At 41.7% G+C, this 20034-nt stretch overlaps 1 protein-coding gene across 1 annotated transcript in view; it reads right to left on the bottom strand.

The window, feature by feature from the left end:
- The window catches only part of LOC115169613 (voltage-dependent R-type calcium channel subunit alpha-1E-like), a 101339-nt gene that overhangs the window by 5597 nt on the left and 75708 nt on the right, over positions 1–20034 (bottom strand). The window contains exons 24-46 of the mRNA XM_029725409.1: positions 19793–19934; positions 15827–15956; positions 15673–15732; positions 15322–15428; positions 14850–14861; positions 14402–14498; positions 14062–14222; positions 13710–13847; positions 13112–13313; positions 11150–11314; positions 10499–10609; positions 10271–10351; positions 9870–9989; positions 4357–4422; positions 3680–3771; positions 3322–3496; positions 2853–2980; positions 2532–2628; positions 2214–2319; positions 1833–1940; positions 1639–1739; positions 1388–1497; positions 192–291 (exon numbers count right to left, since the gene is read on the bottom strand). Of these exons, the coding sequence (XP_029581269.1) occupies positions 192–291; positions 1388–1497; positions 1639–1739; positions 1833–1940; positions 2214–2319; positions 2532–2628; positions 2853–2980; positions 3322–3496; positions 3680–3771; positions 4357–4422; positions 9870–9989; positions 10271–10351; positions 10499–10609; positions 11150–11314; positions 13112–13313; positions 13710–13847; positions 14062–14222; positions 14402–14498; positions 14850–14861; positions 15322–15428; positions 15673–15732; positions 15827–15956; positions 19793–19934 (2609 nt within the window). The remainder of the gene's footprint in view (positions 1–191; positions 292–1387; positions 1498–1638; positions 1740–1832; positions 1941–2213; positions 2320–2531; positions 2629–2852; positions 2981–3321; positions 3497–3679; positions 3772–4356; positions 4423–9869; positions 9990–10270; positions 10352–10498; positions 10610–11149; positions 11315–13111; positions 13314–13709; positions 13848–14061; positions 14223–14401; positions 14499–14849; positions 14862–15321; positions 15429–15672; positions 15733–15826; positions 15957–19792; positions 19935–20034) is intronic.

Raw genomic sequence — 20034 nt, 5'->3', positions numbered from 1 at the left:
TGATTTTACTTTTTCTTTTCGGCTCCTAGCAAAGGGTCTTATAGAGTTATTATTGTACGCTTACTAAATTATATAAAGGCTCCTTTGTTGGTGTACTATGTGTCAGTGTCTGTTCTAGTTTAGTGTGATGTACAGTACTCATGTGATACGTTTCTACAGTACAGTACGTAGTCCTTGGTACTTCTCCTTACCCTGGAGTGTTGACTGCTGGTGTCCTGGTCAGAGGTCATGGGCTGCATGGAGAACAGGTCCTGGGAGAGAGGACTCAACGCCACCAGGCCTCCTCTGGTCCTACACATGGAGGCAAGCCCCACAGGAAATACTATCAAATATGTACTAAAGGCACAACACACACACACACACACACACACACACACACACACACACACACACACACACACACACACACACACACACACACACACACACACACACACACACACACGCAGTCTTGAACAACTAACCTTGTGGGGACACACAATTCAGTCCCACTCAAAATCCTATTTTCTCTAACCCTAACCTTAACCTGAAAGCCTAACCTTAACCCTAAACCTAACCCTAAAACTAACTTCTAACCCTGACCGTAATTCTAACCTTAACCCTAAACCCCTAGAAATATTATGTGACCTTGTGGGGACAAACAAAATGTCCCCAGTTGGTCAAATTTGAGTTTGTTTACTATTCTTGTGGGGACTTCTGGGCCCAGATTCACAAAACCTTCTTAAAAATAAATGTATTCTTAACTGCAATTTTTCCCTTAACTATAGACTTCAGAAGAAAGTTAAGCAAAGTTGCTATTCCTCAAAATGGTTATTGGAAAATGTATTGCGCTATTTCTTGTTTCTCGTTAAGCAAAAAGTTAAGAAGAAATGTGATTCTTGAAAATAAAGATATTGAAAATATTCTTAATTCCAAGATAGCTAAACCCTTGTCTTAAACTCAGGGCAGTGAGAGAAAAAGCTCAGGAAAGCAATTGAACATGTTTAATTCACTCACAAACTTAATCTGAAAGTTTCAGTATTGATTATTTTGAACCCAAAAACATGTTTTAGAACAGTAATCTCAGTGAGAAATAGGCTAACATGATTGCCATTGCTAGCTAGATAGCTACCTAAAACAGTTGCCTAGCAACAAACATCTTAAGAAGATATGTAAAAAGATATTTGAGAAAATCAAAAATATATTTAAGAAAATCAAAACGATATTTAAGAAAATCATAAAATCTTAAGATATTGTTGAGGAATTGCACTTACGAACTTGTTTTTTTTCTTAAGAAGCTTACGTTTTTGCGTAAGAAATTTTTTGTGAATCTGGATCCTGGTCCCCACAAGTATAGTTAAACATGTCCACACACACACACACACACACTGAGCGTGGATTGACTCACAGGGCGGAGCCGGCACTGAGGGACATGCAGGGCAGGGGATGGGCATTGTACAGAATGTCTTCAGAGAGAGTCGAGGCATCCAGCCTCTTGAACGGCATCAGGTTGGCCTTCTGTAGAGGAGACCACACCAAGCAATGTATCACTACAGGCACTGGGTTGTGTCAACAGATCAGATGCCATGATAATCTTACACAAAAGAGAAGTGAGGTTTATACAGTATATATGATGTTAATATAGTGTGTATATCTGACCTGTGCTTCCAGCTGCGCTCTCAGCTTCTTGGCTTTGTTCTGTTTGAAGTAGTCCATGATCATCATGGAGGCATATATCTTACCTACTGTCATGTCGGAATCTGTAAGACACAAACACAGTTAGATTGCTAGTCATTGAGTAACTGACTGCCTCCCAGCTCTACCTCTCCAAATCTCTCTAACGTGGGTCTGACCTTTGTTGATGGGCACCAGTACATCCAGGGTCTTCTGGGGGAGGTATGGCCATATCACACTGATCTCCTTCTGTAGCTCAGTGTCCAGAGCTACTCGGTCCTCCCCACCTGGAGCACAATAAAATAGATATTTATTAATCCATTATACACAGGCAGTGGAAATTGTTGATATTGCTAAATTTCCTGATTCAACTACTCAACCAATCATCAAGCCATTTATAAGTTGAATCAGGTGTGTTACCAGTAATGGGCTGGACCAAAAGCCTGCATCCCTAGGATGTGTGGATCTCCAGGCTTAAGATGGAAGACCAAGTCTAAATTGGATAAACGCATGCAGATGCAGTGATGCATGGTGGTTTCAAACTCAACTCATTCCCTGACCTCGTGCGATCTTGATCTCCAGAGCGGTGCGGATGAGAGACATCAAGGTGGAGGTGAAGTGGACTGACATGTCCTCGTCCACTGGCATGTTCATCAACACTAGCCTCTGTGGAGAGAGGGGGGAGAGGAGGGAGGGGGAGAGAGCGAGAGAGAGAGAGCGAGAGAGAGCGAGAGAGAGCGAGAGAGGGAAGGAGGGAAGGAAGGAGGGAAGGAAGGAAGGAACAGAGAGAGAGAGGGTCCCACTTGCTTTACAGTAAAACAACTTAAATATTTCTCTATCCTAAATTAAAAAGAAGAAAATAAGTGGTTCTCCCATACCTTGTAGGCCATACCTCTGGGGCATTTCTTCCCCAGACCAAGGGGTGGAGACATATGGGTCAACATCTCATACATGGCAGTGTAGTGTATACGCCCACTACGGAGGAAACAGAGAAGATGAGGAAGGAGAGAGACAGAGAGTTGAGGAAAAAAGGAAAAGGTAGAGGCATTCATTACAAGTTTGTGTAAGTTTGAAACAGAACAAGTTGGCAAATCTTGCACAGGAATTTAAGGCAGTTTAGGCCTATTTTGTCTTTAGTGAATCAATACACTGCCCTCTGCTGGGCAAAGTTGAGACATAATGGGGTTCTTATCTCTCACCATGCTGCGCGGTCGTACTCTCCCCAGACACGAACAAACTCATCCAGGTGATGAGGTCCCAGGATGGAAGAGTCTCTGGTCAGGTACTCAAAGTTATCCATGATCACAGCCACAAATAGATTCAGCATCTACAGAGTCACACAAGAGGAGAGGACGTGTGAAGGACAGCATGTGTGTATATACAAATATGCAGTATGTGCTATACTGATGTGCACATGTGCATGCATACAATAAAAATAACTGCTTTTAAGTATGAGAATGAAAAAGATGAACAGAGAGTGCTGACAGAGTGGAGAGAATGTGTATTTGTGTTGCACAATCAAAATGTACTTTGTGTATCAGTAAGATGGACAGAAAGAGAGAGAGAGAGAGAGAGAGAGAGAGAGAGAGAGAGAGAGAGAGAGAGAGAGAAGAGCACTGACAAATAGTGGAGATAAGGAGAAAAACTGTATTTCAGGAGCGTCCTCACCAGGAAGGAGCTGAAGAAGATGAAGGAGACAAAGTAGCAGTAGGCGAAGTCAGTACCACAGCCTCCCTCGTGGTCAGGGGACATGGTCATGGGTGCCATGGAGGAGTCTGGCTCACACTCCTGCCCCCCCAGACACGATAACATGATCTCCTGCCATGACTCCCCCGTCGCACTCCTGTCAATCAATGAGTTAATCAATGAGTCAATTAATTAATCAAGCAAGCAAGCAATTATTTGATCAACCAATTAGTCTATTAAACATTAACCAATATATTAATTCATCATCAGTCAGCATAATCATCTACTTATAGTTTAGAATATCTCAGTTCAGCTTCCGAGTACTTCTCAATGCGCCCACCTGAAGAGAAGCATCAGCGCTCCGGAGAAGGTCTTGAAGTTGTTGTGCTGGTTAATGTGGTTTTCGTCATTCAGTTTGATGTTTCCAAACACCTTGTATGGATCAGGTGAGAAAAAAACATTATACAACATCCCTTTGAGCAGGGTTCCCCAACTGGCGGCCCCCCATGTTTTCTAAGCAAAAAATAAATACATACATTTTTTTCTTGTTGGTCATAAAAGACCGTAAAAACACTAACAAATCAGCTCCAAGTGATTTTAATTTTGGAAATCTGTTCCAAAGTATTCCCACGTATAATAGAGAGATATAAGGGATGGTATACAAATGTAAACATGGTTTGAAACGATCAGGGGCGCAACTTTTTAGAAGTGAGATGTACTGCTTGTCTGTATGGTCCTAAAGCACACCGTTGCCTCATTTTGTATCACATTCCAATGATAAAACTGGGGGGGGGACAAAAATGCAATTTCAGAACGTGTGGGGGATATGTCACAAGTGAAAGTTGTGCACCTGGGAACAATTATGTTTTAGTCAAATATTATATCTGTTTGGGCTTCTTGGTAACTATCGGTGTGTGTTCCAGCTGCCTGATCATCCACTCCTGAATCCAGTGGATGATCCATGCCTTTGAGGCTGAAGTTACCACTGTAAAGCATATAAGCTTTTGGATGCTTTACCTGCATCCCAATGATGGCATAGATGAAGAACAGCATGGCGATGAGCAGACACACATAAGGAAGGGCCTAGAGAGAAGAAGAGATACAAAGAGATAAATAATTATTTGGTTTTCCCAATAGCATACACTCTAGCAGCATACTGCAGGTCAGTGGTCATCAACCAGACTGGTCGATCTTCAAGGCATTCCTAGTCGATCACCAAACACTTCTGTAGAAAAGCCAACGATTAAGGCAGCGCTCCTTTTTTTTGTGTTGCGCTGTTGACGGCAGATGTACTTGATTTAGAAGCCCTGCACACTGGGTAGGCAAAGTGTTCCCTTTTGAACCATTCCATTTGTCTGAAAATACAAACTGCGGGAGATCTGTGGCTAAATCAAGTGCGCCTACTGTGCTGGCCAATCGGATAGCTCAAATCACAGTGCCTACCTACAGCTTCCATGACTCTGGCCACAGCAAAGTTTGATACTAGCCTGCGTGAGATTTCATAACTTTTAAAACCATGACCAGAGAGACTGTCAAATACAGCAAATAGCTGCTGTTTTTATGGGTGAGTTCATGTATACGTTTTATCCAGCACTTTCAACACTGTTTATTATTCAACACTATTACAAAACATAAAACGGGCTTCTCTCTGCTTACACTCGGGCTGCAGCTGCAATGAATGAGTAGCCAAGTGTATCGCTAACATTGCGTTTTTATCATTAGCAGCAGCTCATCGTGTCTATTTTAATATCGAGGAGTATTTCACTTTCTCTGGACATAGGAACAACATGAATTTGCGCCTGAGGCAGATGCGGTGCAACTGAACTAAATGACTATCGCCCCGTAGCACTCACTTCTGTCGTCATGAAATGCTTTAAGAGACTAGCCAAGGATCATATCACCTCTACCTAACCTGTCACCCTAGACCCACTTCAATTTGCTTACCGCCCCAATAGATCCACAAACGATACAATCGCCATCACTGCACACTGGCGTATCCCATCTGGACAAGAGGAATACCAATGTAAGAATGCTGTTCATTGACTATAGCTCAGCATTCAACACCATAGTACCTTCCAAGCTCATCATTAAGCTCGAGGCCCTGGGTCTGAACCCCGCCCTGTGCAACTGGGTCCTGGACTTCCTGACGGGCCGCCCCCAGGTGGTGAAGGTAGGAAACAACACCTCCACTTCATCGATCCTCAACACTGGGGCCCCACAAGGGTGAGTGCTCAACCCCCTCCTGTACTCCCTGTTCACCCATGACTGCGTGGCCAAGCACGCCTCCAACTCAATCATCAAGTTTGCAAACGACACAACAGTAGTAGGCTTAATTACCAACAACAACGAGAAAGCCGACAGGGAGAAGGTGAGGGCTCTGGGAGTGTGGTGCCAGGAAAATAACCTCTCACTCAATGTCAACAAAACAAAGGAGATGATCGTGGACTTCTGGACAGAGCAGTGGGAGCACCCCCATATCCACATTGACGGGACCGCAGTGGAGAAGATGGAAAGCATCCTGTTCCTCTGTGCACACATTACTGACAAACTGAAAGGGTCCACTCACACAGACAGTGTGGTGAAGAAGGCGCAACAGCCCCTCTTCAACCTCAGGAGGCTGAAGAAATGTGGCTTGGCAACTAAAACCCTCACAAACTTTTACAGATGCACAATTGAGAGCATCCTGTCCGGCTGTATCACCGCCTGGTACGGCAACAGCACTACCCGCAACCGCAGGGTTCTCCAGAGGGTGGTGCGGTCTGCCCAACGCATCACCGGGGGCAAACTACCTGCCCTCCAGGACACCTACAGCACCCGATGTCACAGGAAGGCCAAAAAGATCATCAAGGTCAACAACCACCCGAGCCACTGCCTGTTCACCCTGCTATAATCCAGAAGGTGAGGTCAGTACAGGTGCATCAAAGCTGGGATCGAGAGACTGAAAAACAGCTTCTATTTCAAGGCCATCAAACTGTTAAATATCCATCACTAGCACATTAGAGGCTGCTACCTATATAAATAGACTTTGAAATCACTGGCCACTTTAATAAATGGAACACTAGTTGTAGAAAAGGCCCATGGAGTTGGTGGAATAATCCTTTAATTAATGGCCAGTTGCTCAGCTGGGCCAGGGGACTTTAACTTCTTTGGGATAGGGGGCAGTATTTTCACGGCCGGATAAAAAACGTACCTGATTTAATCTGGTTACTACTCCTGCCCAGAAACTAGAATATGCATATAATTAGTAGATTTGGATAGAAAACACTCTAAAGTTTCTAAAACTGTTTGAATGGTGTCTGTGAGTATAACAGAAATCATATGGCAGGCCAAATCCTGAGAAGATTCCATGCAGGAAGTGCCCTGTCTGACAATTTGTTGTCCTTCTGTTGCATCTCTATCAACATTACAGCATCTGTGCTGTAACGTGACACTTTCTAAGGCTTCCATTGGCTCTCTAAAGCCGCCAGAAAGTGGAATGGGGTGTCTGCTGTCTCTGGGCAAAGTATGGGAGCAGAGTTTGTAAGTGGTCAGCCTGGGGACAGTGAGACTGGAGATGCGCGGTCACGAGAACTCGCCATTTTTTTCTTTCTCTCTTTGAATGAATACAACGTTTCCCGGTTGGAATATTATCGCTATTTTAGAAGAAAAATAGCATAAAAATTTATTTTAAACAGCGTTTGACATGCTTCTAAGTACGGTAATGGAATATTTTGACATTTTTTGTCACAAAATGCGCTCGCGCGTTACCCTTCGCATAGTGACCTGAATGCACGAACAAAACGGAGGTATTTGGATATAACTATGGATTATTTGGAACCAAAACAACATTTGTTGTTGAAGTAGAAGTCCTGGGAGTGCATTCTGACGAAGAACAGCAAAGGTAATCCAATTTTTCTAATAGTAATTCTGAGTTTAGGTGACCCCGAAGTTGGCGGATGTCAAAATAGCTAGCCGTGATGGCCGAGCTATGTACTCAGAATATTGCAAAATGTGCTTTCGCCGAAAAGCTATTTTAAAATCGGACATAGCGATTGCATAAAGGAGTTCTGTATCTATAATTCTTAAAATAATTGTTATGTATTTTGTCAACATTTATCATGAGTAATTTAGTAAATTCACCGGATGTTTTCGGTGGGTATGCTAGTTCTGAACATCACATGCTAATGTAAAAAGCTGGTTTTTGATATAAATATGAACTTGATTGAACAAAACATGCATGTATTGTATAACATAATGTCCTAGGAGTGTCATCTGATGAAGATCATCAAAGGTTAGTGCTGCATTTAGCTGTGGTTTTGGTTTATGTGACATATATGCATGCTTTGAAAATGGCTGTGTGATTATTTTTGGCAGGGTACTCTCCTGACATAATCTAATGTTTTGCTTTCGCTGTAAAGCCTTTTTGAAATCGGACAGTGTGGTTAGATTAACGAGAGTCTTGTCTTTAAAATGGTGTAAAATAGTCATATGTTTGAGAAATTGAAGTTATAGCATTTATGAGGTATTTGTATTTTGCGCCACACGATTCCACTGGCTGTTGACTAGGTGGGACGCAAACATCCCACCTTGCCCAGGGAGGTTAATTAGGTCAGGTGGAATGTCCGACAGATCCCAACTCATTAAAAGGAGGAAATCGCCATCGCCCGACCTGGCTGCTTTCTCTTCCTTAACTACGTCTAATTCAGACATTCTGTGCGTCCGTGAATCCACGTAACTCCACCGAATCTGTTACCTTTCATCTGAACTATCTGTTGCGATCGGGAGAGCGAGCCATCAGTAATTATTTATAGTTATTACCGCGGAACGCGGCTTGGAGCGCAAGCTTCAAACCTATTGTGTAATGTAAATAGACAATAATCACAGCCCTGCAGATCATCACAGGCCAATTATGCCATCGATATCTGGTTAATATGGAATGAAATGACATGTACATATGAAGTCAAACTTGAAAGGTGAAATATGAAACGTCATTATTGTTTGCTGAACTGATCAATTCTGATAAACTGATGGAGATTATAGATTGAATAACCGATCACTGATTTCATTATTTGTATTATTATTCTCCTGATTATGATGAATAGTTATGAGCCTAAATGACTCATTGATGATTCCTATTGACTTCTTATTGAACTGAATTGCTGAATTACGTAATTATGTTAATAATGAGAATGAATGTTATGACTTGACATTTGTGATTATGAATTTGATTGGATACATGTCTTTCTGTTTCCTTTGTTATGCAGCACAGATTACCCAGTAAATGTACCCCTTTATGGTTAAAGGAATTCCTGCCTCAATCTCATCCATTCCTCTGTCACCTGACCCGTGACCACCTGTTCACCTTCACTGTCAGTCATCCTACCTGTCCAGCTTCCCACACAGTTCCCAATAATCTTTCACTAGTCATTTAAATAATGTTTACATATCTTACATTACTCATCTCATATGTATATACTGTATTATATACTATTCTACTGTATCTTAGTCTACGCCGCTCTGACATTGCTCGTTCATATATTTATATATTCTTAATTCCATTCCTTTACTTAGATTTGTGTGTGTTGGTATATGTTGTGAAATTGTTAGATATTACTTGTTAGATATTACTGCACTGTCGGAGCTAGAAACACAAGCATTTCGCTGCACCCACAATAACATCTGCTAAGCACGTGTATGTGACCAATAAAATTTGATTTGAACTCGAGTTTCGCCATCAGGTGGAAGACTGGCCCTCTCTCTGGTCAGTCTCACCGGAGGACAGGAAGAAGAGAGCAGACACGGTGAGAGGCGGACCCTCTGCTGCTCTCTCCCTCCCTCCGCTGAGACTAATGCCATGTTAAAATAAACTGGGAACTTGGAAATCTCCGACTTCAGATTTCAGTGCGTTCAAGACAACTGTGAACTCTGTGAAAAAAATCAGACTGGGGAAAATCATTTTGAACGGTCATCCAACTTGGAAACTCTGGCATCTTTTTAGAGCGCCGACTTTCACTGACGTCATGATTTGACCTTGTTTTTTCCAAGTTCCCAGTTGTCTTGAAAGCACCATGACCATCAGATGCAGGTACCATCAGTCCAGTAAAATAAAAATGTTAATTATTAGCAAATATTTTCAATTTATGCTCAGCTGTGCCCCGCAAGTGTTACACCAACTGATCTATTCTGTTATGCAAGCTTGAGTTTTCAAATATAATATGGTCTGAGGAACAATATTGGCAGGCCAGGAATATCGCCAATATGCTGTGATAATATATTAGACCTACTGCACAAACCTCATTCATATGGAACTGTTTTTATTAGTTTAATGTTACATTTATTAACTCAAGTAAAATAAAAATTGTTAGCGGTAGATCTCGGCTTGCTTTTTCACTGCGAAAGTCATCTTAACTCAGAAAAGGTTGGTGGTCCATCGTAGTGTACTGGGACCAGGGACATACAAAATAAAGACTGAAAACCATTTATATTAACAAAGTTGGATATTTATTAAGTGGACATGAGAGATGGTAAAAGTAGGAGAGAACATGGCTGACCTTAAAGGATTGTACGAAGGTCCAGAGCAGGATTCGTATGGTGTAGCCCTGCCTCAACAGCTTGATCAGCCTGGCAGCCCGGAACAGCTTCAGGAAACTCATATTGAACGTGTTTATTGACTGAGATAGACAGACCATAGGAAATATAGAGAGGTGGAGACGGCAAGGAATATACAGAAAGGAGAAGGGTCCGGGGAGAGAGAAGGTGTTAGAGAAATTGTAAAGATATAGGCAGATAGGGACATATAGAGAGATTTGATTGAAAGGCACTCAAGTCAACGAAGTGAGTTTACAACTTTAATAGCCTAGTTTTTACTGAGAGAAAAAGCTTTACAGTACTACCACCTTGTGAATCAGAATTGTTATAAAGTAAAGGTTAAGGAGCTAGAGTGAAATTTCACCTGTAAGTCCACAATGATCTCAGTGATGCTGCCGAGCACGGTGATGAAATCAAAAATGTTCCAAGTGTCTCGAAAATAGTTCTGTCAGGGGACAAATGAAACACCACTGTAAAATGGCAAGGCTACTTTCTTGAATGGAAAGGATTATATCTGTACATGCTACCATGTCATTGGATGAGTTAACTACATTTTGCCAACAGTTCACTAATGTCCTACTGTCTTGCTCACCACAAAACCAAAGGCCATGATCTTGAGGATACACTCCAGGGAGAAGAGAACGGTGAAGGCTGTGTTCAGGTGCTTCAATACTGTATCATACGCTGCTGGAGCGGAGTTGTACTGCAGATAACAGGACACAGTCAGGGTAATACCAGGATGTATTAAAGGTGAGCAGTTTGGCATTTATTGAGATGTCTCATGAACTGGAGGCAGCTCTGCACAGTGGTTACTAGCCAAGTCATAAAATCAGAGTTTAAACATAACCCTAACCTTAACCACACTGCTAACCCTAATACCTAACTCTAACCTTAAATTAAGACCAGAAAGCGAATTTTTGTTTTAACCTATCTTTACGATATAGCCAATGTTGACTTTGCAGCTGGCCCATCTAGTGGAAACCTCTCAGTTCTGCCTCCAGGGTACAACTCATGACAATAAATGTCAACCTCTGCAGAGCGATGGCAAAGAAGAGGGTAATATATTTAAAATATTTAATACAAAGAGTCTGAGATGTGTAATATTAAACTGTTATCAGACAAACAGGGGCACACTGGGCTCTCTCCTATGGATTTGAGACTTTGAGAGTGAAACTAGATTCTAACAAAGGCCTGCACATATGTCATGTTCATAAGCTCTGTTAAAAAGATATAGGTTCCATACCTTCATCATGAGCACCACAGTGTTGAGGGCAATCATGACCAGCACTGTGTACTCAAACGACGGTGACACCACGAAGTGCCACAGCCGGTACTGGAAGGTCTGTCTGTTCTGAGGCATGTAGCAGGTCAGGGGCTTGGCACTGATGGTAAAGTCAATGCATGCCCTCTGATGGGGAGATAACAAAAAGAAGAGGGAAAAAAATCAGGAATTCATCTGTTACGAGTATTGTGATCAATAAAAAGTGTATATCTGATCAAGACACCAAGATGGTTATTGTAGGTGAATCAATTTCATGAACTCCTGTAATTGTACAGAGCATTCGGAAAGTATTCAGACCCCTTGGCTTATTCCACATTTTGTTACTTTACAGCCTTATTCTAAAATGCATTACATAGTTTTTTCCCCCCTCATCAATCTACACACAATACCCCATAATAACAAAGCAAAAACAGGTTTTTCGAAATGTTTGCAAATTTACAAAAAAAACAAAACTGAAATATCACATTCACATAAGTATTCAGACCCTTTACCCAGTACTTTTTTTAAGCACCTTTGGCAGTGATTACAGCCTTGAGTTTTCTTGGGTATGATGCTACAAGCTTGGAACGCCTGTATTTGGGGAGTTTTTCCCATTCTTTTCTGCAGATCCTCTCAAGCTCTGTCAGGTTGGATGGGGAGCGTCGCTGCACAGCTATTTTCAGGTCTCTCCAGAGATGTTCGATCAGGTTTGGGCTCTGGCTGGGCCACTCAAGGACATTCAGAGACATGTCCCAAAGCCACTCCTTGCGTTGTCTTGGCTGTGTGCTTAGGGTCAATGTCCTGTTAAAAGGTGAACCTTCGCCGAGTCTAAGGTTGTGAGTGCTCTGGAGTAGGTTTTCATCAAGGATCTCTCTGTACTTTGCTCTGTTCATCTTTTCCTCGATCCTGACTAGTCTCCCAGTCCCTGCCGCTGAAAAACATCCCCACAGCATGATGCTGCCACCACCATGCTTCACCGTAGGGATGGTACCAGGTTTCCTCCAGAACTAACGCTTGGCATTCAGGCCAAAGAGTTACATCTTAGTTTCATCAGACCAGAGAATCTTGTTTCTCATGGTCTGAGAGTCCTTTAGGTGCCTTTTGGCAACTTTAAGCGGGCTGTCATCTGCCTTTCACTGAGGAGTGGCCACTCTACCCTAAAGGCCTGATTGGTGGAGTGCTGTAAAGATGGTTGTCCTTCTGGAAGTTTCTCCCATCTCCACAGAGGAACTCTGGAGCTCTGTCAGAGTGACCATTGGGTTCTTGGCCACCTCCCTGACTAAGGCCCTTCTCCCCCGATCGCTCAGTTTGGCCGGGCGGTGAGCCCTAGGAAGAGTCATTTAAAAATGATGGAGGCCATTGTGTTCTTGGGGACCTTCAATGCTGCAGAAATGTTTTGGTGCCCGTCCCCAGATGTGCTTCGACAAAATCCTGTCTCGTAGCTCTATGGACAATTCCTTGGTTTTTGCTTTGACATGCACTGTCAACTGTGGGAACTTATATAGACAGGTGTGTGCCTTTCCAAATCATGTCCAAACAACTGAATTTACCACAGGTAGACTCCAATCAAGTCGTTGAAACATCTTAAGGATGATCAATGGAAACATTATGCTCAAATAGCTCAATTTTGAGTCTCGTAGCAAAGAGTCTGAATACTTATGTAAATAAGGTATGTGTTGTTTATTTTTAATACATTTGCAAAAAATAATAAAAAACAGATTTTGCTTTGTCATTATGGGGTATTGTGTGTAGACTGATGAGGATTTTGTTTTATTTAATCAATTTTAGAATAAGACTAACATAACAAAATGTGGAAAAAGTCAAGGTGTCTGAATACTTTCCGAATGCAATGTATTTGTGTTGTAAGTATTTGTGTATGAGTGAAGTATGTTTAAGCTACAGTAAACTGGGAGTGCATTTGTATGGCGCTTTTCTGTCCTGTACCTCGTTTTTCTCCAAGCTGCACTCCTCCATCATCTTATCCCCCTGCTCCTGGAAGGTGATGATGATGAGAGCAACGAAAATGTTGACAAAGAAGAAAGGGAAGACCACGAAGTAGACGACGTAGAAGATGGACATCTCCATCCTGTTGCCCCGACTTGGACCCCTGTCCTCCTCTGTCACATCCACAGAATGCTGCAGGACCCTGGAGGGAAGGAGAGAGAAAGATAGAGAAAGAGAGAATAGTAACACTCTAATGTCTAAACAGTCTCTCTGAATCCTCTATCAAATGGCATTCATTTGGTGTTAGAGCATACCCTCTTAGAAAAAAAGGTGCTATCTAGAACCTAAAAGGGCTCTTCGTCTGTCCCCTTGGGAGAACCGTTTGATGAGCCCTTTTTGGTTCCAGGTTGAACCCTTTTGGGTTCCATGAAGAACCCTTTCCACAGAGGGTTTTACATAGAAACAAAAAGTGTTCTACCTGGAACCAAAAAGGGCTCTACCTGGAATCAAAAAGGGTTCTCCTATGGGAGACAACCGAAGAACCCTTTTGGAACCCTTTTTTTCTAAGAGTGTAGGGCTGGGAACATCAGGGACTCACTGCGGCCAGCCCTCTCCAGTGGAAACAGTGAAGAGGGTGAGCAGAGCCCAGCAGACATTGTCATAGTGGAACTCATGTCTCTTCCACTCCCTCTTCTTCACTTCCTTCTTGTCTCGAGTGTAGTCTATGTAGTAACCTCTGTAGGAAACAGAATGGTCGTTAGGGGACAGAGCCAGAGGATCACTCACAAAATGGGTGGTGAGTGGATGATCACGACTTAATGGTATTTATTTATTGATTCGATTATGAAGAGATAAATTAGTAAGGTCAATGTGTATAGCTTTGTTTGTTCCAGTGTGTGTATTGTAAGAGGGGGCAGCAGGCAGTGTGTATATCTGTGTGTTTGACTCACTGGCACTCCTTCTCTGTGTCCATGGAGCTGTCTGTGCAATAGAAGAACTTTCCCTTGAAGAGCTGCACGGCGATGACAGCGAAGATGAACATGAAGAGCTTGTAGACGATGAGGATGTTGAAGACATTCTTCAGGGATGTCACCACACAGTCAAACACTGCCTGTATAGGAGAAAGAAAGATGATAGCATAATGACATGGTAGCACAAATCGAAGGTAAAAACCCACATTCACTGGAAATTCCTTGAAAGGTTTCATTCATTTTAACGTAGAAGCTAAGTTCAACTAAACATTGACATGTTGGCAGATGAACATAAATTAACATATACACAGTACATTACCTTGAGTTTGGGGAGTCTCTTGATGGTCTTCAGAGGTCGTAGGACTCTCAGGACCCTGAGGGACTTGATGGTCTTGATGTCTCTGCCTTTGTTGTTGCTGTTGATGTAGACATGTGTTTTAGTGTACTGTGGGGAGAGGGAAGACACACACGCATGCACGCAAACATGCACGAGCGAGTGCAAGTACGCACGCACGCACACACACACACATTAACAAAAAAGATTTCAATCTATCTTTTGATGACAAACAATACTATAGAGAAAATTATCATAGTAATATGAATTCGCTTGTATTCAGTACTTTAAAGTTTTGTAGCTGAGTGGGAAGTATCAGACAAAAGACACAGCGAATCGTGTACAAGAAGTATGGGAAGTGCATGAGAATTCTATGAGAAGTGTATGACAAATTGTACATGACAAGTATGAGAGTGAGAAGTGTTTGCTTTACCCAATCACATTCCTGGAAGCCCCAACAGTGATAAATTCCACAGGAACAACAGAGAAATAGAAGCATAAATAGAGATACACAATGAGGATCACAGTTACAGCTATATCCACAACAGAGAAATCAACACACAGTCATATCTATATATAAGGCAGGGGAGAAGCACAAGTTAATTCATCTCGCAACCCAGAACGGAATATTTGGTGCGTTAGCAAGATACTTGATTACGTTACTAGTCTGTTAGCCTACAAGACACTGAAGGTTATTTAACATGTTCACCTGTCAGAGGGGAAAGAGTTAAACAAAGACATAAGAAATGTAATATTTATATCCCCGCATGAGGCATCAACCAAAAGATGCTTGTCAGACACTTAGTTTTATATATTTGGAGATATGCTACAGCGCAGTGTATAATATATGTGAGTCAGTGAGTCAGTGTGATTACTAATCCAGCACCAGAAGTATTGTGACTCACGTCAGAGCGAAGGCGAACAGAGCTCCCACCACCACGATGAAGTCCAGAATGTTCCACAGGTCACGGAAGTAGGAGCCGTCGTGCAGAAGCAGGCCCAGGTCAATCATCTGGAGGACACACACACACCCACATACACACACACACACACACACACACACACACACACACACACACACACACACACACACACACACACACACACACACACACACACACACACACACACACACACACACACACACACACACATAAGACAACATAAGTTACTACACTGAAAACAATGTTACAAGTGTATTTCTGTGCATTGTTTTAGGAGGTTCATAATTGATCATTTCTCTTTGAGTATCTCACCTTTATGATCATTTCAAAAGTGAAGACTCCAGTAAAGACGTAATCAAAGTAACGAAGAACCTAGAAAAGCAAAAACACATCCAACAATTATGTGAGAGGAAATACACAGCTTCACGTCACTGACACAAACATTCCAGATTCATATTGAACTTACCCTGTTTCTGTCAGAGTTGGTGCACACAGGGTCTTCAGCAGCCAGAGCGATGCTGCTAGCCACGATCACCAGCAAGATGGTCATCTCAAAGTAGCGCATGGTCACCACATAGTGACAGATCCTTCTGATCCTACAGATCAAAAAAGAGGAGCGGAGTTGACAGTATCGCATACACTTATGGTCACTCATACAGGCTCAGAAAAGAGGGTGCAGAATTGTACGTAAAGGGGTACAAACGCTTGCCACTGTAGTGGTACCCTCTACGGTAATTGTACCCTTGTAGTTTGTACCTTAAAAGAGGCAATTGTGTACCCTAGGGGACAAGATAGAAAAAGGTACAAATGTGCCTTTTTAGGGTACCACCACAGTGACAAAGCCGTTTGTTCCTTTTAAGTGGCAAAAATGTACATATTCTCTATACCAAGACCCTCACATGTACACACCTCTCTACAATCCTACTTCTGACACCGATGTAGCGAATTCAGCCCTGACCAGGACTTGAACCTGAGTCCAGCCAACACCTTAACCATTATACCAAGAGATCCGTACCTCTTGACATTGTCTCTCAGTGTTGGGTCAAGGCCAGGGACCACACCCAAATAAGGTATTTTTATTCCATGAATCATATCACAATCAACTTTAACCAGTTGGATGTGGACACAAATTAGGTTATATCTAATTAAGTATGCACATATATTCTAATAATGTTTTTCTGGCCACTGATGAAGTCAGCTTAAATATTTTGGCTTTTGTTAAGACACTTCATGACTGGACTTTGAGATAGCAGATTGGTTAAGGGCTTGTAAATCTACACCTGTTGTATTAGGCGCATGTGACAAATACGATTTGATTTGAATTGAGATTGTGGATTAATACTTTTTATATACTAAAGAAAGGTACATATAATGAATGTGTCAAATTTTGGGGAAGAAAATGTAATCTAAAATAAACATTTGACAACATATCAACAATTCCCGATGTATAAATCTGGAGAACACGCGTAAAGATAACCACACAACATTTGGTGAATGCAGATGCTTCTGAGGCTGAGAAATTTGTTGGCGTATGGGAAGAGTCTCACTTTCGAGTAATGGTAGTTACAGACAAGCACACTGAATTTAGACTAACAAACGACAAACTCCTATTTAGACCCAATCACCATCTTTTCAAAGTAAGTTACTACATTTAGACTAGTTTGTAACATTCTCTATGAAATGGGCTTTTAAATGATGTGTGATTCAACGTTGTAAGCTTTGAAATGATGGCTGTACAGTTGAAGTCGAAAGTTTACATACACCTTAGCCAAATACATTTAAATACAGTTCCTGACATTTAATCCAAAAAACAATTCCCTGTCTTAAGTCAGATAGGATCACCACTTTATTTTAAGAATGTGAAATGTCAGAATAATAGAATAATAGTAGAAAGAATTATTTATTTCAGCTTTTATTTCCTCATCACATTCCCAGTGGGTCAGAAGTTTACATACACTCAATTAGTATTTGGTAGCATTGCCTTTAAATTGTTTAACTTGGGTCAAACGTTTCAGGTAGCCTTCCACAAGCTTCCCACAATAAGTTGGATTTTATATAATGGACACACACAAAACAGTCCAAATTGGTGAAGTGAAATGAAATGAAAAAATAATAATAAAGTTGTGCGTGCATATTTAAGTATTCACCCCCTATGCTATGAAGCCCCTAAATAAGATCTGGTGCAACCAATTACCTTCAGAAGTCACATAATTAGTTCAATAAAGTCCACCTGTGTGCAATCTAAGTGTCACATGATCTGTCACATGATCTCAGTATATATACACATGCTCTGAAAGGCCCCAGAGTCTGCAACATCACTAAGCAAGGGACACCACCAAGCAAGCGGCACCATGAAGACCAAGGAGCTCTCCAAACAGGTCAGGGACAAAGTTGTGGAGACCTAAAGATCAGGGTTAGGTTATAAAAAAATATCAGAAACTTTAAACATCTCACGGAGCACTACTACATCCATTATTAAAAAATGTAAAGAATATGGCACCACAACAAACCTGCCAAGAGAGGGTCGCCCACCAAAACTGATGGACCAGGCAAGGAGGGCATTAATTAGAGAGGCAGCAAAGAGACCAAAGATAACCCTGAAGGAGCTGCAAAGCTCCATAGTGGAGATTGGAGTATATGTACATAGGACCACTTTAAGCCGTACACTCCACAGAGCTGGGCTTTATGGAAGAGTAGCCAGAAAAAAACATTGCTTCAAGAAAAAAATAAGCAAACACGTTTGGTGTTTGCCAAAAGGCATGTGGGAGACTCCCCAAATATATGGAAGAAGGTACTCTGGTCAGTTGAGACTAAAATTGAGCTTTTTGGCCATCAAGGAAAACGCTATGTCTGGATCAAACCCAACACCTCCCATCACCCCGAGAGCACCATCCCTACAGTGAAGCATGGTGGTGGCAGCATCATGCTGTGCGGATGTTTTTCATCTGCAGGGACTGGGAAACTGCTCAGAATTGAAGGAATGATGGATGGCCGTAATACAGGGAAATTCTTTTGGTTGAAACCTGTTTCAGTCTTCCAGAGATTTGAGACTGGGAAGGAGGTTCACCTTCCAGCAGGACAATGACTCTAAGCATACTGCAAAAGCAACACTCAAGTGGTTCAAGGGGAAACATTTAAATGTCTTGGAATGGCCTTTTCAAAGCTCAGACCTCAATCCAATTGAGAATCTGTGGAATGACGTAAAGATTGCTGTTCACCAGCGGAACCCATCCAACTTGAAGGAGCTGGAACAGTTTTGCCTTGAAGAATGGGCAAAAATCCCAGTGGCTAGATCTGCCAAGCTAATAGAGATATACCCCAAGAGACTTGCAGCTGTAATTGCTGCAAAAGGTGGCTCTACAAAGTATTGACTTTGGTGGGGGTGAATAATTATGCACATTCAAGTTTTATTTTTTTGTGTCTTATTTCTTGTTTGCTTTACAATAACAAATATTTTGCATCTTCGAAGTGGTAGGCATGTTGTGTAAATCAAATGATACAAACCCCCCCAAAAAATCCATTTTAATTCCAGGTTTTAAGGCAACAAAATAAGAAAAATGCCAAGGGGGTGAATAATTTCGCAAGCCACTATATGTGACAGGCGGTCCTCATGAGAGCCAGTTTCATCATAGCGCTTGATAGTTTTCGCAACTGCACTTGAAGAAACTTTCAAAGTTCTTGAAATGTTCCATATTGACTGACCTTCATGACTTAAAGTCATGATGGATTGTCGTTTTTCTTTGCTTATTTGAGCTGTTCTTGCATAATATGGACTTGGTCTTTTACCAAATAGGGCTATCTTCTGTATACCCCCCCACCTTGTCACAACACAACTGATTGGCTCAAACGCATAAAGAAGGAAATACATTTCACAAATTAACTTTTAAGAAGGCACACATGTAAATTTAAATGCATTCCAGGTGTCTAACTCATGAAGCTGGTTGTGAGAATGCCAAGAGTGTGAAAAATGGTCATCAAGACAAAGGGTTGCTATTTGAAAAATCTCAAATATAAAATACATTTTGATTTGTTTAACACTTTTTTGGTTACTACATGATTCAATATGTGTTATTTCATAGCGTTGATGTCTTCACTATTATTCTACAATGTAGAAAATAGTAAAAAATAAAGAAAAACCCCTGAATGAGTAGGCGTTCTAAAACTTTTGATCAGTAGTGTACCTCTGAAGATACATTATGCGCATTCGGATATTTTTGTACCGCAGGGAACAATATGGTACCCTAACCATACCTTTTTCTCTGAGAATGAGAGTGCTGTACAGCTACAGTGCATGAGAGAGAAACACAATAGCCTACGTACACTAAAAGGGATCAAAGAAACATGTTTCTGAGTCCTTTTATAAAACTGAACTGAACTGATTAGTACCGTACTAGAATGCATGCCAAGACATGGCCAGGAAGGAGAGTCTTACGGATTGGAGGCCTTGAAGAGGAACATGCTGTCAGGAGGTACAGGTTTTGGCGGGCTGGCCTCCTCCTGCGCCTCCTTCTCCTCCTTTTCCTTCTCCTTCCTTTCAGGCTGGTACACATCCATCTCTTTGTTGCTGTGTAAAGCTACATGTAAATTGAAGATAAAACAGTCCATCGTTATCGTTACCATCCTTGTTCCAGCAGGAAACGGTACAGAACAGTCAATGGCAATTACATTGCTTTC

The sequence above is a fragment of the Salmo trutta genome, chromosome 31 (genome assembly GCF_901001165.1).
Source record: "Salmo trutta chromosome 31, fSalTru1.1, whole genome shotgun sequence".
Lineage (NCBI taxonomy): Eukaryota > Metazoa > Chordata > Actinopteri > Salmoniformes > Salmonidae > Salmo > Salmo trutta.
The sequence above is the reverse complement of the archived record's forward strand: the minus strand, read 5'-3'. Positions and strand labels throughout refer to the sequence as shown.